This window comes from Anomaloglossus baeobatrachus, chromosome 8 (genome assembly GCF_048569485.1).
Source record: "Anomaloglossus baeobatrachus isolate aAnoBae1 chromosome 8, aAnoBae1.hap1, whole genome shotgun sequence".
NCBI lineage: Eukaryota > Metazoa > Chordata > Amphibia > Anura > Aromobatidae > Anomaloglossus > Anomaloglossus baeobatrachus.
This window is the reverse complement of record NC_134360.1, coordinates 63,023,205-63,040,919: the sequence shown is the minus strand read 5'-3', so window position 1 is coordinate 63,040,919 and position 17,715 is coordinate 63,023,205. Positions and strand designations below refer to the sequence as shown.

The 17,715-nt window shown below is 47.1% G+C and overlaps 1 protein-coding gene across 1 annotated transcript in view; it reads left to right on the top strand.

Annotated features, from left to right (window-relative positions):
* The window catches only part of GNL3 (G protein nucleolar 3), a 94,523-nt gene that overhangs the window by 62,665 nt on the left and 14,143 nt on the right, over positions 1-17,715 (top strand). Inside the window, exon 11 of the mRNA XM_075321736.1 lies at positions 7,227-7,369. Coding sequence (XP_075177851.1) covers positions 7,227-7,369 — 143 coding nt within the window. The remainder of the gene's footprint in view (positions 1-7,226; positions 7,370-17,715) is intronic.

Below are 17,715 nucleotides of genomic sequence, written 5' to 3'. Positions count from 1 at the left end.
CAAGGGTCTCTCTGCTTCTAAGCCGACCTTGGCCCGTTGGATTAGATCGACCATTTCGGACGCCTACCAGAGTACTCAGGTGCCTCCCCCGCCGGGGATCAAAGCACACTCGACCAGAGCTGTCGGTGCCTCTTAGGCTTTTAGGCACCAGGCTACGGCTCAATAAGTCTGTCAGGCTGCCACTTGGACTAGCCTGCATACCTTTTCGAAGCACTACCAAGTGCATGCTCATGCTTCGGCAGATGCGAGCTTGGGCAGACGCATCCTTCAGGCGGCTGTCGCCCACTTGTGAAGTTAGGCTCCGCCTACTTCTTGGTTTTTTCTGTTTATTCCCACCCAGGGACAGCTTTGGAACGTCCCATGGTCTGGGTCTCCCAAAGGAACGATAAAGAAAAAGAGAATTTTGTTACTTACCGTAAATTCTTTTTCTTATAGTTCCGTATTGGGAGACCCAGCTCCCTCCCTGTTGCCTGTTGGCAATTTTCTTGTTCCGTGTGTTATCACCGGCTGTTGTCGTGGACAGAGGCTCCGGTTGTTCCGGGTTTTGCTCTATCTCTACTTGTGGGTGGATGTCCTCCTTCAGCTTTTGCACTAAACTGGCTATATTTGGTTATCCACAGGGTGTATATGCTAGGAGGGAGGAGCTACACTTTTTGGTGTAGTACTTTGTGTGTCCTCCGGAGGCAGAAGCTATACACCCATGGTCTGGGTCTCCCATGTCGGAACTATAAGAAAAAGAATTTACGGTAAGTAAACAAAATTCTCTTTTTTTTTGCTTACATTTTTTTTTTCCTATTTTCCTCCTCTAAAACCAAGGTGCGTCTTATGGTCCAGTGCGTCTTATAGTCCGAAAAATACGGTATTCTTATGAGCTTGCTGTGCCCTACTGTTCCCGCACATGTAATCAGTCCTCCGTGCCAGGTTGTGACATGTCACCAATGAGGACCATGGCTCCGATCAACCATAGGGTGCCATGCCTGCGTGATGCCATTCTGTGACGACCGGCTGCGGTCAATTACAGTGACACTTCTTACCCCTTGTAAATGAATGGGAAATAATTGCTCTGTATCATGGCGTATCCTGTAGGAATAATATCCCAAGGGGACCCGACCTAATCTTGTATTGTACATATCGACAACCAGGGAAATTGTAATTTCTTTGTCGCTCCATTGGGAGACCCAGACAATTGGGTGTATAGCTTCTGCCTCCGGAGGCCACACAAAGTATTACACTTTAAAAAGTGTAACCCCTCCCCTCTGCCTATACACCCTCCCGTGCGTCACGGGCCCATCAGTTTTATGCTTTGTGGTGAAGGAGGCACACATTCACGCAAGCTCCACATTTTAGTCAGCAGCAGCTGCTGATTTTTATCGGATGGAAGAAAAGAGGGCCCCTCACAGGGCCCCCGGCATGCTTCCTTCTCACCCCACTAATGTCGGCGGTGCTGTTAAGGTTGAGGTACCCATTGCGGGTACACAGGCTGGAGCCACATGCCGTTTTCCTTCCCCATCCCTTAGAGGCTCTGGGAGAAGTGGGATCCAAACCGGTCACCAGGCACTGGAACCGGGCTCCCTCCGCAGCCCCTGGGGGAATCTGACGGACAGGAGACTGAGTATTATCAGGGACAGGCCCTGCATCTAAATAGGTACTCTGTGTCCCCTTGGGGACGGCGCTGGAACGCCTGTGTAACAAACGCTGCAACGGCTGCTGTGTTTTGTTGTGACGCCGGGACTACCGCGCCGACCGCGCCTGTTTGCCGGCCGCGCTATTAAATTTAGTCCCCGGCTTCTGCGGCCTAGTACTATAACTCCCGCCCCCGGGCCTGCCAGTCAGGGGTAAGGGCGGGACGCTCGACTACATGTCGGGAGTGAGGGCTGGAGCATACTTAGGTATCCTCCTCCCCCCTCACTGAGCACTGAGGGGCACCAGATTCCCGCACTTATTAGGTAGCCCACGGCTCCCTCCTCCTCTCAGAACGCTGGCAGCCATTGTTATAACACTTCTGCCGGTGGAGGAATACAGTACAGAGCTCTGTAGCGTTGGGAGGCCCAGGCAGGGAATCTGGTGGACACACAACCGCTCTGAGCGGTCGGTAAGCAGCACCGTTAGGTGCTGGCCCCCTTGGGTGCCGAAGTGTATATATATATATTTATACTGTATACATTTTCTCTGTTCGGCCGCATTATTTGACTGTGGCTATATACCCTCACTGATTACTCTAAGGGGAGACAACAGCATGTCGTCCGCAAAGAGCAAGGGTGCCAAGGCACAGGCTTATTTTGCAACCTGTACCTCTTGTGCGGCTATGTTACCTGCAGGTTCCACCTACCCTCACTGTGCAATGCTCGGCCCCTGTGGCACTCACTCAGCCGGAGCCTCGGGCACTGGTGGGACCCTCGGCTCAGGTAGAACAGACGGCTTCCACTGGCCAGGTGACAGGGACAGAGTTTGCAGTTTTGGCTGAGAAACTCTCTGAGTCACTTTCACAATCCATGGCTCAGTCTATGGATAGATGGTCTGCTAAGATATTAGAAGCCTTGCAGTCCAGACCGGTAACACAGGCCCAGGACGCTGTGCGTTCATCGCCCCCAGGCCCATCTCGGTCAGCGCAGCAAAGTGCTCCTGAGGTGACACCTAGGTCCCACGGTGAGGACTCCGACTCGGACCACAGTCCCAGACCGGCTAAGCGGGCTCGCTGGGGACCTTCCTCGACTTCGTCACGCTGCTCAGGGTCTCAGCATGAGGACTCCCTGGAGGATGAAGCGGAGGTCGCAGCTCAGGGCTCTGACCCTGACGTTGCTCTCAATCTTGATACACCTGAAGGGGACGCCATAGTAAATGACCTTATAGCGTCCATCAACCAGGTGCTAGAACTTTCTCCTCCAACTCCACCTATAGAGGAGTCGGCTTCACAGCAGGAGAAACACCAGTTTAGGTTTCCCAAACGTTCAAGGAGTGCGTTTTTCGATCACTCTAACTTCAGAGATGCTGTCCAGAAGCACAGAGCATTTCCGGACAAGCGCTTTACTAAGCGCCTTAATGACACACGTTACCCCTTCCCCCCTGACGTAGTTAAGGGGTGGGCTCAGTGTCCCAAAGTGGATCCTCCAGTCTCTAGACTAGCGGCTAGATCCGTAGTATCAGTGGCAGATGGCTCATCGCTCAAGGATGCCACTGACAGGCAAATAGAGCTCCTGATGTAATCCATCTACGAAGCCATAGGCGCGTCTTTCGCTCCGGCATTCGCAGCCGTGTGGGCACTCCAAGCTATCTCAGCTTGTCTGTCTGAGATTAATGCGGTCACACGTACCTCGACTCCGCAGGTTGTGTCTTTGACTTCTCAGGCGTCGGTTTTTTCGTCCTACGCCATGAACGCCGTCCTGGACTCTGCGAGCCGTACAGCGGTAGCATCCGCCAATTCGGTGGCACTCCGCAGGGCCATGTGGCTACGCGAATGGAAGGCAGACTCTGCTTCCAAGAAATTCTTAACCGGTTTGCCATTTTCTGGCGACCGTTTGTTTGGCGAGCAATTGGACGAAATTATTAAACAATCCAAGGGAAAGGACTCGTCCTTACCCCAGTCCAAACCAAACAGACCTCAGCAGCGAAAGATTCAACCGAGGTTTCGGTCCTTTCGGCCCTCAGCCGGGTCCCATTCCTCCACGTCCAACAGGTCACAGAAGGGCCAGAGGAACTCTTCTGCATGGCGATCTAAGTCGCGTCCTAAAAAGACCGCCGGAGGAACCGCCCCCAAGGCGGCATCCTCATGACTTTCGGCCGCCCCAAACCGCATCCTCGGTCGGTGGCAGGCTCTCCCGCTTTTGCGACGCCTGGTGGCCACATGTCCAAGACCGATGGGTGAGAGACATTCTGTCTCACGGTTACAGGATAGAGCTCAGTTCTCGTCCTCCGACTCGTTTCTTCAGAACATCTCCGCCCCCCGAGCGAGCCGATGCACTGTTTCAGGCGGTGAACACTCTGAAGGCAGAAGGAGTGGTGATTCCCGTTCCCCCTCAGGAACATGGTCACGGCTTCTACTCCAACTTGTTCGTGGTGCCAAAAAAGGACGGATCATTCCGTCCCGTTCTGGACCTCAAACTCCTCAACAGACATGTCAGAACCAGACGGTTCCGGATGGAATTTCTCCGCTCTGTCATCGCCTCGATGTCCCAAGGAGACTTCCTAGCATCAATCGACATCAGGGATGTGCCGATTGCACCAGAGCATCAACGCTTCCTGCGTTTCGCCATCAAAGACGAACACCTTCAATTCGTAGCACTGCCTTTCGGACTGGCGACAGCCCCACGGGTCTTCACCAAGGTCATGGCAGCAGTAGTGGCGGTCCTGCACTCTCAGGGCCACTCGGTGATCCCCTACTTAGACGATCTTCTAGTCAAGGCACCCTCCCGGGTGGCATGCCAACACAGCCTGACCATTGCTCTGGAGACTCTCCAGAGGTTTGGGTGGATCATCAATTTCCAAAAGTCAAAATTGACACCGACCCAAACGCTGACTTACCTCGGGATGGAGTTTCATACTCTCTCGGCGATAGTGAAGCTACCGCTGGACAAACAGCGTTCACTACAGACAGGGGTGCACTCTCTCCTTCGAGCCCAGTCACACCCCTTGAGGCGACTCATGCACTTCCTAGGGAAAATGGTGGCAGCAATGGAAGCAGTTCCCTTTGCGCAGTTTCATCTGCGTCCACTTCAATGGGACATTCTCCGCAAATGGGACAGGAGGTCGACGTCCCTAGACAGGAGCGTCTCCCTTTCACGGGCAGCCAAAACCTCTCTTCAGTGGTGGCTTCTTCCCACTTCTTTGTCGAAGGGAAAATCCTTCCTGCCCCCATCCTGGGCTGTGGTCACGACGGACGCGAGTCTGTCAGGGTGGGGAGCGGTCTTCCTCCACCACAGGGCTCAGGGAACCTGGACTCCGACAGAGTCCTCCCTTCAGATCCATGTTCTGGAGATAAGGGCAGTGTATCTAGCCCTAAAGGCGTTCCAGCGGTGGCTGGAGGGCAGGCAGATCCGAATACAGTCGGACAACGCCACGGCGGTTGCGTACATCAACCACCAGGGAGGCACACGCAGTCGTCAAGCCTTCCAAGAAGTTCGGCGGATTCTGCTGTGGGCGGAAGCCACAGCCTCCACCATCTCCGCGGTTCACATCCCGGGCGTAGAAAACTGGGAAGCAGACTTTCTCAGTCGCCAGGGCATGGACGCAGGGGAATGGTCTCTTCACCCGGACGTGTTTCAAGAGATCTGTTGCCGCTGGGGAGCGCCGGACGTCGATCTAATGGCGTCTCGGCACAACAACAAAGTCCCGGCATTCATGGCACGGTCTCAAGATCACAGAGCTCTGGCGGCAGACGCATTAGTTTAGGATTGGTCGCAGTTTCGACTGCCTTATGTATTTCCTCCTCTGGCACTGCTGCCCAGAGTGTTACGCAAGATCAGGTCCGACTGCCGCCGCGCCATCCTCATCGCTCCAGACTGGCCGAGGCGGTCGTGGTACCCGGATCTGTGGCATCTCACGGTGGGTCAACCATGGGTACTCCCAGACCGGCCAGACTTGCTGTCTCAAGGGCCATTTTTCCATCTGAATTCTGCGGCCCTCAACCTGACTGTGTGGCCATTGAGTCCTGGCTCCTAGCGTCCTCAGGGTTATCTCAAGATGTCATTGCCACTATGAGACAGGCCAAGATCTACCACAGGACTTGGAGGATCTTCTTATCCTGGTGCTCTGATCAGGGTTTTACTCCCTGGCCGTTTACCTTGCCCACGTTTCTTTCCTTCCTTCAATCCGGAATGGACAAGGGTTTGTCTCTCGGCTCTCTCAAGGGACAAGTATCGGCGCTTTCCGTGTTTTTTCAAAAGCGTCTAGCCAGGCTTCCGCAGGTCCGCACGTTCCTGCAGGGGGTCGGCCACATAGTCCCACCTTACAAGCGTCCGCTAGAACCCTGGGATCTTAACAGGGTGCTCACGGCTCTCCAGAAGCCACCTTTCGAGCCGATGCGGGATGTCTCTCTATCACGCCTTTCGCAGAAGGTGGCCTTCCTAGTGGCAGTCACTTCACTTAGGAGAGTGTCTGAGCTAGCAGCGCTGTCATGCAAAGCCCCCTTCCTGGTGTTTCACCAGGATAAGGTGGTTCTGCGTCCGGTCCCGGAATTTCTCCCTAAGGTGGTATCCCCTTTTCATCTCAATCAGGATATCTCCTTACCTTCCTTTTGCCCTCATCCAGTTCACCAATGTGAAAAGGATTTGCACTTGTTAGATCTCGTGAGAGCACTCAGGCTCTACATTTCTCGCACGGCGCCCCTGCGCCGTTCTGATGCGCTCTTTGTCCTGGTCGCTGGCCAGCGTAAGGGGTCGCAGGCTTCCAAGGCAACCTTGGCTCGGTGGATCAAGGAACCGATTCTTGAAGCCTACCGTTCATCTGGGCTTACGATTCCTTCAGGGCTGAAAGCCCATTCTACCAGAGCCGTGGGTGCGTCCTGGGCATTGCGGCACCAGGCTACGGCTCAGCAGGTGTGTCAGGCAGCTACCTGGTCTAGTCTGCACACTTTCACAAAACACTATCAGGTGCATGCCTATGCTTCGGCAGATGCCAGCCTAGGTAGGCGAGTCCTTCAGGCGGCGATTGCCCACCTGTAAGAAGGGGCCGTTTTTCGGCTCTTTTTATCGAGGTATTCTTTTACCCACCCAGGGACTGCTTTTGGACGTCCCAATTGTCTGGGTCTCCCAATGGAGCGACAAAGAAGAAGGGAATATTGTTTACTTACCGTAAATTCCTTTTCTTCTAGCTCCTATTGGGAGACCCAGCACCCGCCCCTGTTCCCTTCGGGCTTTTGTTCTTTTGTGTACACATGTTCATGTTGAATTGTTCTTTTGGTTCATGGTTTTAGTTCTCCGAACATCCTCCTCCTTCCTGCTTTGGCACCAAAACTGATGGGCCCGTGACGCACGGGAGGGTGTATAGGCAGAGGGGAGGGGTTACACTTTTTAAAGTGTAATACTTTGTGCGGCCTCCGGAGGCAGTAGCTATACGCCCAATTGTCTGGGTCTCCCAATTGGAGCTAGAAGAAAAGGAATTTACGGTAAGTAAACAAAATTCCCTTCTTCTTTGCCCCATATTTACTGTTCTTTACGCTTGGCTGCGTCCTATAACCGGGGCTTCATATCATTTGAAAAGTGAAGTAACTCTTCTTTCCTCTTCTTTTGCAGGTGATGTTGCGGTACAATGTTGCAGATTACAGGAATCCACCAGAATTCTTGGATTTACTCGCTCATAAGCGAGGATTTTTGCTGAAGAAAGGTGTGGCTGACCTGGAGGCGGCAGCAAAGCTCTTTTTGAACGATTGGATGGGGTAAGCTGAATAATGTTAGGGTACACTCACATGACTCGCACGATTATAGGATCGCATCACCCGGCACGGACTCGCACTCTCCTGACAGGAGCCGGTCGGCTGCATGTATTTCTATGCAGCTGCACGCTCGTGTCCGGAGAGCGTCAGGCCGTGCCGGGTGATGCAATCCTTTTATTGTCATATGCTCGTGTGAGCGTAACCTTAGTTGTGGTTACCTAGGTTGAAAAAAGACCATCTAGTTCAACCTTCCTCCACCAATTATACATTTTCGTTGCTAAATAATCTATAACCAACAATGTTGTGTACTGAGGAATCATCCATCCCCTTTTTAAAAGGTGTTATAGTATCTGCCATTACTACCTCTTGTGGTAGGGCATTCCACAGTCTGACTGCTCCAACTGTAAAGAACCCTTTCCTATTTAGCTGTTGGAATCGCTTTTCCTCCACTTGCAGTGAGTGCCCCCTGGTCCTTAGTATTGTCTTTGGAAGAAATAAGTCATGCGCCAGTCCTTTGTATTGACCACACATGTAATATATATATATATATATATATATATATATGTATTTCTTCAGCGCTCTATTGGGAGACCCAGACGATTGGGGTATAGCTACTGCCCTCCGGAGGCCACACAAAGCACTACACCAAAAGTGCAAGGCCCCTCCCCCTCTGGCTATACCCCCCCGTGTATCACGGGTTCTCCAGTTTTAGCTTTGTGTGCGAAGGAGGTCAGACATTCCATGCATAGCTCCACAGATTTTAGTCAGCAGTAGCTGCTGACTATTTCGGATGGAAGAAAAGAGGGCACATATAGTGCCCCCAGCATTCTCCCTTCTCACCCCTGGATGGTGTTGTAAGGTTGAGGTACCTATTGCTGGTACAGGGCTGGAGCCCCACATGCTGTTTTCCTTCCACATCCCCTCGTAGGGCTCTGTGGAAGTGGGATCCTGCCGGCCTCTCAGCTCTGACGCCGGGCTCCATCCACAGACCCATTAGAACCTGATGGAGACGGAGCAGGAGTACGATCAGGGACAGGGCCCTGCATCATACAGGTACTCTGTGTCCCCGGCAGGCACAGACACACTCCGGGCTGGCTGGGTGTTGTAGTGCGCCGGGGACCGTAACGTTGGAGTTAGTGTCCCTACAGTTTACTGGGGGACTTTTTGTGTTATGGGAACGCAGCGCCGACCCCCTCTGGACCGGGCGGCGCTGCTGTGACTTGTGGTGCGCCGGGGACACGCCGACCGCGCTTTTACGGCGGCGGCGTTTATAATTTAGTCCCCGGTTTTTTGGGCCTAGGACGCCGGCAGCTCCGATTCGTTCCCGCCCCCACCCTGTCAATCAGGGTAGGGGAGAGACGCTGTTCGCTAGCAGCGACGAGGGCTGGAGCCTGATTTACATGCTCCAGCCCTCTCACTTGGCACAGAGGGAAGCAGGCTTCCCGCTCTTGGCCAGGAACGCCCAGGGCCCGCCCCCCTTCCTCTCTCGGGACGCCGGCAGCCATTACATGCAGCCTGGCTGGAGGAAGGACGCAAGGCTCTGGGAGACCTGGACTGGGGGGCTATCTGGCGACCTCACACCCGCTTTTTAAGCGGGCGGTAAGCGGTTTTTCTGTGCTGGTCCCTCTAGTGCCTCACTGTGTATCGGTGTACTGTGTACAGATATATAGATATTGTATTTCTTGCACTGTGAGGTCGCTTCTGGCTGCATATCCCAGATCGCTCTGAGGAAGCAGCAACATGTCATCCTCAAAACGCAAGGCTGCCAAGGCTAGGGCTGTGTACACTGCGTGTGCTGCATGTGGGGCGGATCTATATCAAACAAATATATTCCCAATTATAAATTTATTTTTAATATAAAAGATTAACAAACAACCACACCTACAGTGAGTTAATTATAGTACATATACAGCCTTGGATATCAAGGACAGAATTCACATACGATAATTCATATAAATACAGACTGCTCACTCAGGGGTAATGGATAGTGCTCCACAGATAACTTAACTTATGGACTTATATGTTCTTTTCCATTATATTCATGGCAGATGCCACTATAATTCAAGTAGGTCCAAAGAAATCAAGGCATATAGAATCCAGTCCCAGTGTATTGAGAGTGAGTATTTTCCATCAAGTCCGTTTAGATAATCTTCACCTCTAGATAATCTTCACCTCAACGCGTTTCCCCACATGAATTACTGTGGTTCATCAGGAGGCTACAAAAAGCAAAATACAGTCTATCAGGTATAAGCATTTGTATCGTTTAAGATGACACATGCATGTGTGGAGGATAAACACTGACACTGACAGTCAATAAATACATAGTATCTACTTGCCATAATAAAGAATCAAATGGGTATGCAGATCCACAGCGTCTTTCCTTAATGGAATCGGCAGCAGCACAGAGAACTCCTGTATAGATAACAGCCGCTTCCGTCCCTGGAGGCACTATGGATCTGCATATCCATGGGGTTTATAAAGCCAGCACAACCCAGATCAGCTGTGCGCCCTTAGGTAAGATGGGTTAAGCGCATCATATCAGCGCCATTGTATTTGCATACAGCGATGATACCGCTGCAGCTGTGCATCATGAATATCCAATAGTAGTGACGCCTGCGCGCATGCGCGATACACCGCAACCACCGCGCACGCGCGAACCGTCACCGTGACGTCAACGCGCATGCGCAGTGTATCGCACCCCACCGCGCAGGCGCACAGCCGCCGCATCTCCGATGGAAAAGTTATGACTATTACGTCTGTATACCACAATGAACCAATGAGGCTACATGCCGTATGGTAATCGTGGAGTCGTCCTTATGACGTTCGTACATATTGATGATACACCGCCACAGTTACACATCATGAATATCTAATAATAGTAATGATTGTGCGCATGCGCGAATCGCCATCATTACGTAAACGCGCATGCGCAGTGTATCATTTCCCCTGCACAGACGCACAGTTGTCACAGCTCAGATGATTTACGCCTGTGTATCGTAACTAAACCATCGCGGCTAAATGTCGTATAAAATTTAAGGTCATCATCATGACACTAAGGTATACTCATGATAGACCGCATTCTGCTGTATACACGCACAGCAGATGCAGACCGCACATATGTTCTCAAATATATATATCACACCATATCTCCATAGGGCCACAGAACCAATCTTTACATATATGTGTGTGCACAGCTATCCACCACTGTTGCCCATATATAAAACCGGGCTCTTTAGGAGCACATTTCAAAATAGTAATACAGGCAACTCCCTGCTGTACGTCTCAAATTATAGTATTCCATTTTGAATCCATATGGATTTATCAGTTCTATTTCTAATCATATTTGTATATATACTCTTTTTAGCTATATTATAGTCAGTATAATTTTAATGGATATCTCATAATTATCCAATAATAACCAACGTACAGCAGGGATCCCTTGTATAATTGATAACATATACATAACAAGTATTATGTGCATCCCTAAATATTAGTATACAGAAAATTTCTCCAAAATTGGTCATTAATAAATTCCTATTTACTAGAGCAAGGAGATAAAAAATGTAATTGATATTCTCCACTAATCTGGATAATGCCAAAGGCATTCTTTCTCTATTATTATGACGTTATAGGATATTAAACAGATAAGTCCTTTAAAATCTAGGTGGGCAGGAAGCAACTAAAGGAGAGCAGCTCGTTAAGTCCTCCTGGAGATAGGGAACCCATTTTAAAAATCCATGCAGATTCTTTCTGTAATAGAACTCTGTCGAAGTCCCCTCCCCTTGGATTATGTCTTACTACTTCAAGTACAGAGAATCGGATATGTTTTATATCACCATGATGTACAGAATTTATATGTCGGGAGATTGGAGTATCCCTTTTATTCCGTATATCGGATAGGTGCTCCCCCACTCTTCTCCGAAATTCTCGTATAGTTTTTCCTACATAATCAAGGGGGCAGTTGCAGGTGGCTCTATAAATAACCCCTGCAGTTTTACAATTACTGAATTCTCGCAGAGTGAAGATTTTTCCTGTTGCTGCACTTTTTACAGTTTTGCATGAATCCATAGAATCGCAATAACTACAGGTCCCGCAGCGGAACATACCACGTATCTGCCTATCTAGCCAGGTCCCTGACGGACGGGGTCCTTGATACATGCTATGTATGAGTCTGTCTCCTATGGTCTGACCCCTCCTATAGGTAATGCTTGGAGTTTTTGAAATAAATTTGGCCAGGTCTCTATCTGCCTTTAAAATATTCCAATATTTTTTAATAATACCAAATATCCGTTCAGATTGAACATCAAAAGTGCCAATAATACGTGTAATATTCGAGTCCTCTTTCTTTTTTGAAGACATAAGCATATGCCTATCACTATCTCTAGCATACGCATAAGATTGTTGTAAGATTCTTTTTGGGTACCCTCTGTCCAGGAATCTTCCAAACATATCTGAGGCCTGTATTTTAAAATCTACATCCCTAGAGCAGTTTCTGCGCACTCTCAGAAACTGCCCTTTTGGAATCCCTCTTTTTAGAGGGATGGGATGATGACTATCCCATTTTAGCAGGGAGTTAGTGGCCGTTAGTTTACGATATGTTGCTGTATGAATCTTGCCCCTTTCATCTTTTGAAATAATCAAATCCAAAAAGGTAATGGAATTAAAGTCATATGAATAGGTGAATCTCAGCCCCAGCGCGTTCTCATTAAGACTAATAATAAATCGTTCAAAATCAACAGCCGATCCATTCCAGAAGATGAGAATATCATCAATGTATCGGACCCATAGTCCGATACATTGATGAAAGGTCTCATCTTCCCCCCCCAAAAACCACCGTTTCCTCCCACCAGCCCAGGAATATATTAGCATAACTGGGGGCACATGGGCTCCCCATAGCTGTACCCCTGAGCTGGTGGAAGTATTTGGCGTTAAACAAAAAATAATTATGATGAAGAATAAATGATAGTAATCCTTCAATAAAGATATTATGCCCATTACAGTCAATTGATCGTGTCTTAAGGAAAAAATCCACTGCTTGAATTCCAAGGTCATGGGGAATGGAGCTATAGAGCGCTTCAACATCAATAGAGGCTAGAATAGTATCCGAGCCTACATTTATGTCCTCTAAGATCTGTAAAAGATGAGGGGTATCACGGACATAAGATGGCAATGAGACAGCAAAGGGCCTTAATACCTTATCAATATAAATGCCGATGTTTTGGGACATTGAATTAATGCCTGCAACGATAGGCCTACCCTTTAAAGGGTCTAGGCCTTTATGCACTTTCGGTAGTGCATAGAAAACAGGGATTACAGGACAGTGTGGTACCAAAAAATCAAATTCATTAGCAGAGATTATTTTATTTTGTTTGGCATCACTAAGTAGGGGGAGAAGAGAATCCATATAGGCTTTAGTCGGATCAGAAGGTAGTTTTTCATAAGTGTCTTTATCGTCAAGCAGACGTTGACACATTTCAAGGTATTTAGAGTGATCTAGAACCACGAGATTGCCTCCTTTATCTGATTTTTTGATTATGAGTTGATCATTTTTAGACAGCTGATCAAGCGCCATGGATTCTTTCTTAGTAAGATTATACTTAATATTAGAATGCCATTGCGGAATCTTGCACACTTCATCTTGAACTAATTTCAAGAAAATATCTACACTGGTGCAATTATTTATCGGGGGTGATTTTTTGCTAGGCCTTTTAAGAATGGTAAAGGGGCCTTCCCCTTTCTTTTTAGTGCTGTCTTTAAGGAGGTCTGTCAGGGTCTGAAAACATTCATAATCTTCCTCATTAATACCGAGAACTTTACATTGCTCTTTATTATTGTGTTCAAAAAATAATTTCCATTTTAATTTTCTACCAAATAATTCTAGATCTTTTATCCAGCCAAAGCAGTCAAAGTGATTGGTAGGGATATAATTTAAACCCTTAGATAGAACCATATATTCATCGCCTGAGAGTGGATAGTCAGATAGATTCAGAATCCGCCCCTGGCTTGATGGGCCCTGGTATGTGGATAATAACCCCCTACATGTCTCTGTTCCAAAAAAGATGATCCAGAGGGACCAGACGAAGAGGGAGGGGGTCCATGATAACCAAAGTGACCTCCCCTCCTCCTTCTCTGTTTTTTTGGGCCAAGCCATGTATGTTGAACCCGATTCGAGGGTTCCACAGATGTATTAGTACTGACTCTTGGTCTCTCTGAGTCAGACGTATCTAAATCTGAGGAGGATATTACAGATTGTTGCCTAATAGGGAATTGATATGCCTTATCCTCCTTAAATTCGGCGAGATCCCTCACAAATTGCGAGTGCTTCCTTTCTTTTAAATTATTTTGAAACCGCTCAATAGAGGTTTGCAGTATACCCTCTCTCCTAGTAAAGTCAGGATCACTTTTTAAACGTAAAATATTATCTATACTTTTATTCAGAGTAACCGTGGACTCTGTATAAAGTTTCTTCTCCTCCTCCAACAATAAATTCATCAGTCTAAGGGAAGATGATATTGACTCTTTCCGCCAGAGACTGAGGAACTGTTCTGATGATGTTCTAGGGGATGGATGAATATTGATCCTCAACCCTTTAGGAACAATTTGATGTTTAAGGTAGTTTTCCAGACCTTTTATTTCCCACCAAGAACGGATATTATTTTTATAATTCACAAGCAGTTCCTTGAAGGAGTCCTTCAATGTTAATCCAGTATTTCCTGATGATAATTCATTAGTGGAGAAGACTAGATTTGCTTCCTCAGCCCAATCTGATGTGTTGACAGGCCCTGTCAAAAATCCCGCCATAATTTAGATATCTAGCATAGTATATAATTGGCTCTTAGGCCTAGGGAATATATATCATCAGTATCAAACAAATATATTCCCAATTATAAATTTATTTTTAATATAAAAGATTAACAAACAACCACACCTACAGTGAGTTAATTATAGTACATATACAGCCTTGGATATCAAGGACAGAATTCACATACGATAATTCATATAAATACAGACTGCTCACTCAGGGGTAATGGATAGTGCTCCACAGATAACTTAACTTATGGACTTATATGTTCTTTTCCATTATATTCATGGCAGATGCCACTATAATTCAAGTAGGTCCAAAGAAATCAAGGCATATAGAATCCAGTCCCAGTGTATTGAGAGTGAGTATTTTCCATCAAGTCTGTTTAGATAATCTTCACCTCTAGATAATCTTCACCTCAACGCGTTTCCCCACATGAATTACTGTGGTTCATCAGGAGGCTACAAAAAGCAAAATACAGTCTATCAGGTATAAGCATTTGTATCGTTTAAGATGACACATGCATGTGTGGAGGATAAACACTGACACTGACAGTCAATAAATACATAGTATCTACTTGCCATAATAAAGAATCAAATGGGTATGCAGATCCACAGCGTCTTTCCTTAATGGAATCGGCAGCAGCACAGAGAACTCCTGTATAGATAACAGCCGCTTCCGTCCCTGGAGGCACTATGGATCTGCATATCCATGGGGTTTATAAAGCCAGCACAACCCAGATCAGCTGTGCGCCCTTAGGTAAGATGGGTTAAGCGCATCATATCAGCGCCATTGTATTTGCATACAGCGATGATACCGCTGCAGCTGTGCATCATGAATATCCAATAGTAGTGACGCCTGCGCGCATGCGCGATACACCGCAACCACCGCGCACGCGCGAACCGTCACCGTGACGTCAACGCGCATGCGCAGTGTATCGCACCCCACCGCGCAGGCGCACAGCCGCCGCATCTCCGATGGAAAAGTTATGACTATTACGTCTGTATACCACAATGAACCAATGAGGCTACATGCCGTATGGTAATCGTGGAGTCGTCCTTATGACGTTCGTACATATTGATGATACACCGCCACAGTTACACATCATGAATATCTAATAATAGTAATGATTGTGCGCATGCGCGAATCGCCATCATTACGTAAACGCGCATGCGCAGTGTATCATTTCCCCTGCACAGACGCACAGTTGTCACAGCTCAGATGATTTACGCCTGTGTATCGTAACTAAACCATCGCGGCTAAATGTCGTATAAAATTTAAGGTCATCATCATGACACTAAGGTATACTCATGATAGACCGCATTCTGCTGTATACACGCACAGCAGATGCAGACCGCACATATGTTCTCAAATATATATATCACACCATATCTCCATAGGGCCACAGAACCAATCTTTACATATATGTGTGTGCACAGCTATCCACCACTGTTGCCCATATATAAAACCGGGCTCTTTAGGAGCACATTTCAAAATAGTAATACAGGCAACTCCCTGCTGTACGTCTCAAATTATAGTATTCCATTTTGAATCCATATGGATTTATCAGTTCTATTTCTAATCATATTTGTATATATACTCTTTTTAGCTATATTATAGTCAGTATAATTTTAATGGATATCTCATAATTATCCAATAATAACCAACGTACAGCAGGGATCCCTTGTATAATTGATAACATATACATAACAAGTATTATGTGCATCCCTAAATATTAGTATACAGAAAATTTCTCCAAAATTGGTCATTAATAAATTCCTATTTACTAGAGCAAGGAGATAAAAAATGTAATTGATATTCTCCACTAATCTGGATAATGCCAAAGGCATTCTTTCTCTATTATTATGACGTTATAGGATATTAAACAGATAAGTCCTTTAAAATCTAGGTGGGCAGGAAGCAACTAAAGGAGAGCAGCTCGTTAAGTCCTCCTGGAGATAGGGAACCCATTTTAAAAATCCATGCAGATTCTTTCTGTAATAGAACTCTGTCGAAGTCCCCTCCCCTTGGAATTTGAGACGTACAGCAGGGAGTTGCCTGTATTACTATTTTGAAATGTGCTCCTAAAGAGCCCGGTTTTATATATGGGCAACAGTGGTGGATAGCTGTGCACACACATATATGTAAAGATTGGTTCTGTGGCCCTATGGAGATATGGTGTGATATATATATTTGAGAACATATGTGCGGTCTGCATCTGCTGTGCGTGTATACAGCAGAATGCGGTCTATCATGAGTATACCTTAGTGTCATGATGATGACCTTAAATTTTATACGACATTTAGCCGCGATGGTTTAGTTACGATACACAGGCGTAAATCATCTGAGCTGTGACAACTGTGCGTCTGTGCAGGGGAAATGATACACTGCGCATGCGCGTTTACGTAATGATGGCGATTCGCGCATGCGCACAATCATTACTATTATTAGATATTCATGATGTGTAACTGTGGCGGTGTATCATCAATATGTACGAACGTCATAAGGACGACTCCACGATTACCATACGGCATGTAGCCTCATTGGTTCATTGTGGTATACAGACGTAATAGTCATAACTTTTCCATCGGAGATGCGGCGGCTGTGCGCCTGCGCGGTGGGGTGCGATACACTGCGCATGCGCGTTGACGTCACGGTGACGGTTCGCGCGTGCGCGGTGGTTGCGGTGTATCGCGCATGCGCGCAGGCGTCACTACTATTGGATATTCATGATGCACAGCTGCAGCGGTATCATCGCTGTATGCAAATACAATGGCGCTGATATGATGCGCTTAACCCATCTTACCTAAGGGCGCACAGCTGATCTGGGTTGTGCTGGCTTTATAAACCCCATGGATATGCAGATCCATAGTGCCTCCAGGGACGGAAGCGGCTGTTATCTATACAGGAGTTCTCTGTGCTGCTGCCGATTCCATTAAGGAAAGACGCTGTGGATCTGCATACCCATTTGATTCTTTATTATGGCAAGTAGATACTATGTATTTATTGACTGTCAGTGTCAGTGTTTATCCTCCACACATGCATGTGTCATCTTAAACGATACAAATGCTTATACCTGATAGACTGTATTTTGCTTTTTGTAGCCTCCTGATGAACCACAGTAATTCATGTGGGGAAACGCGTTGAGGTGAAGATTATCTAGAGGTGAAGATTATCTAAACAGACTTGATGGAAAATACTCACTCTCAATACACTGGGACTGGATTCTATATGCCTTGATTTCTTTGGACCTACTTGAATTATAGTGGCATCTGCCATGAATATAATGGAAAAGAACATATAAGTCCATAAGTTAAGTTATCTGTGGAGCACTATCCATTACCCCTGAGTGAGCAGTCTGTATTTATATGAATTATCGTATGTGAATTCTGTCCTTGATATCCAAGGCTGTATATGTACTATAATTAACTCACTGTAGGTGTGGTTGTTTGTTAATCTTTTATATTAAAAATAAATTTATAATTGGGAATATATTTGTTTGATACTGATGATATATATTCCCTAGGCCTAAGAGCCAATTATATAC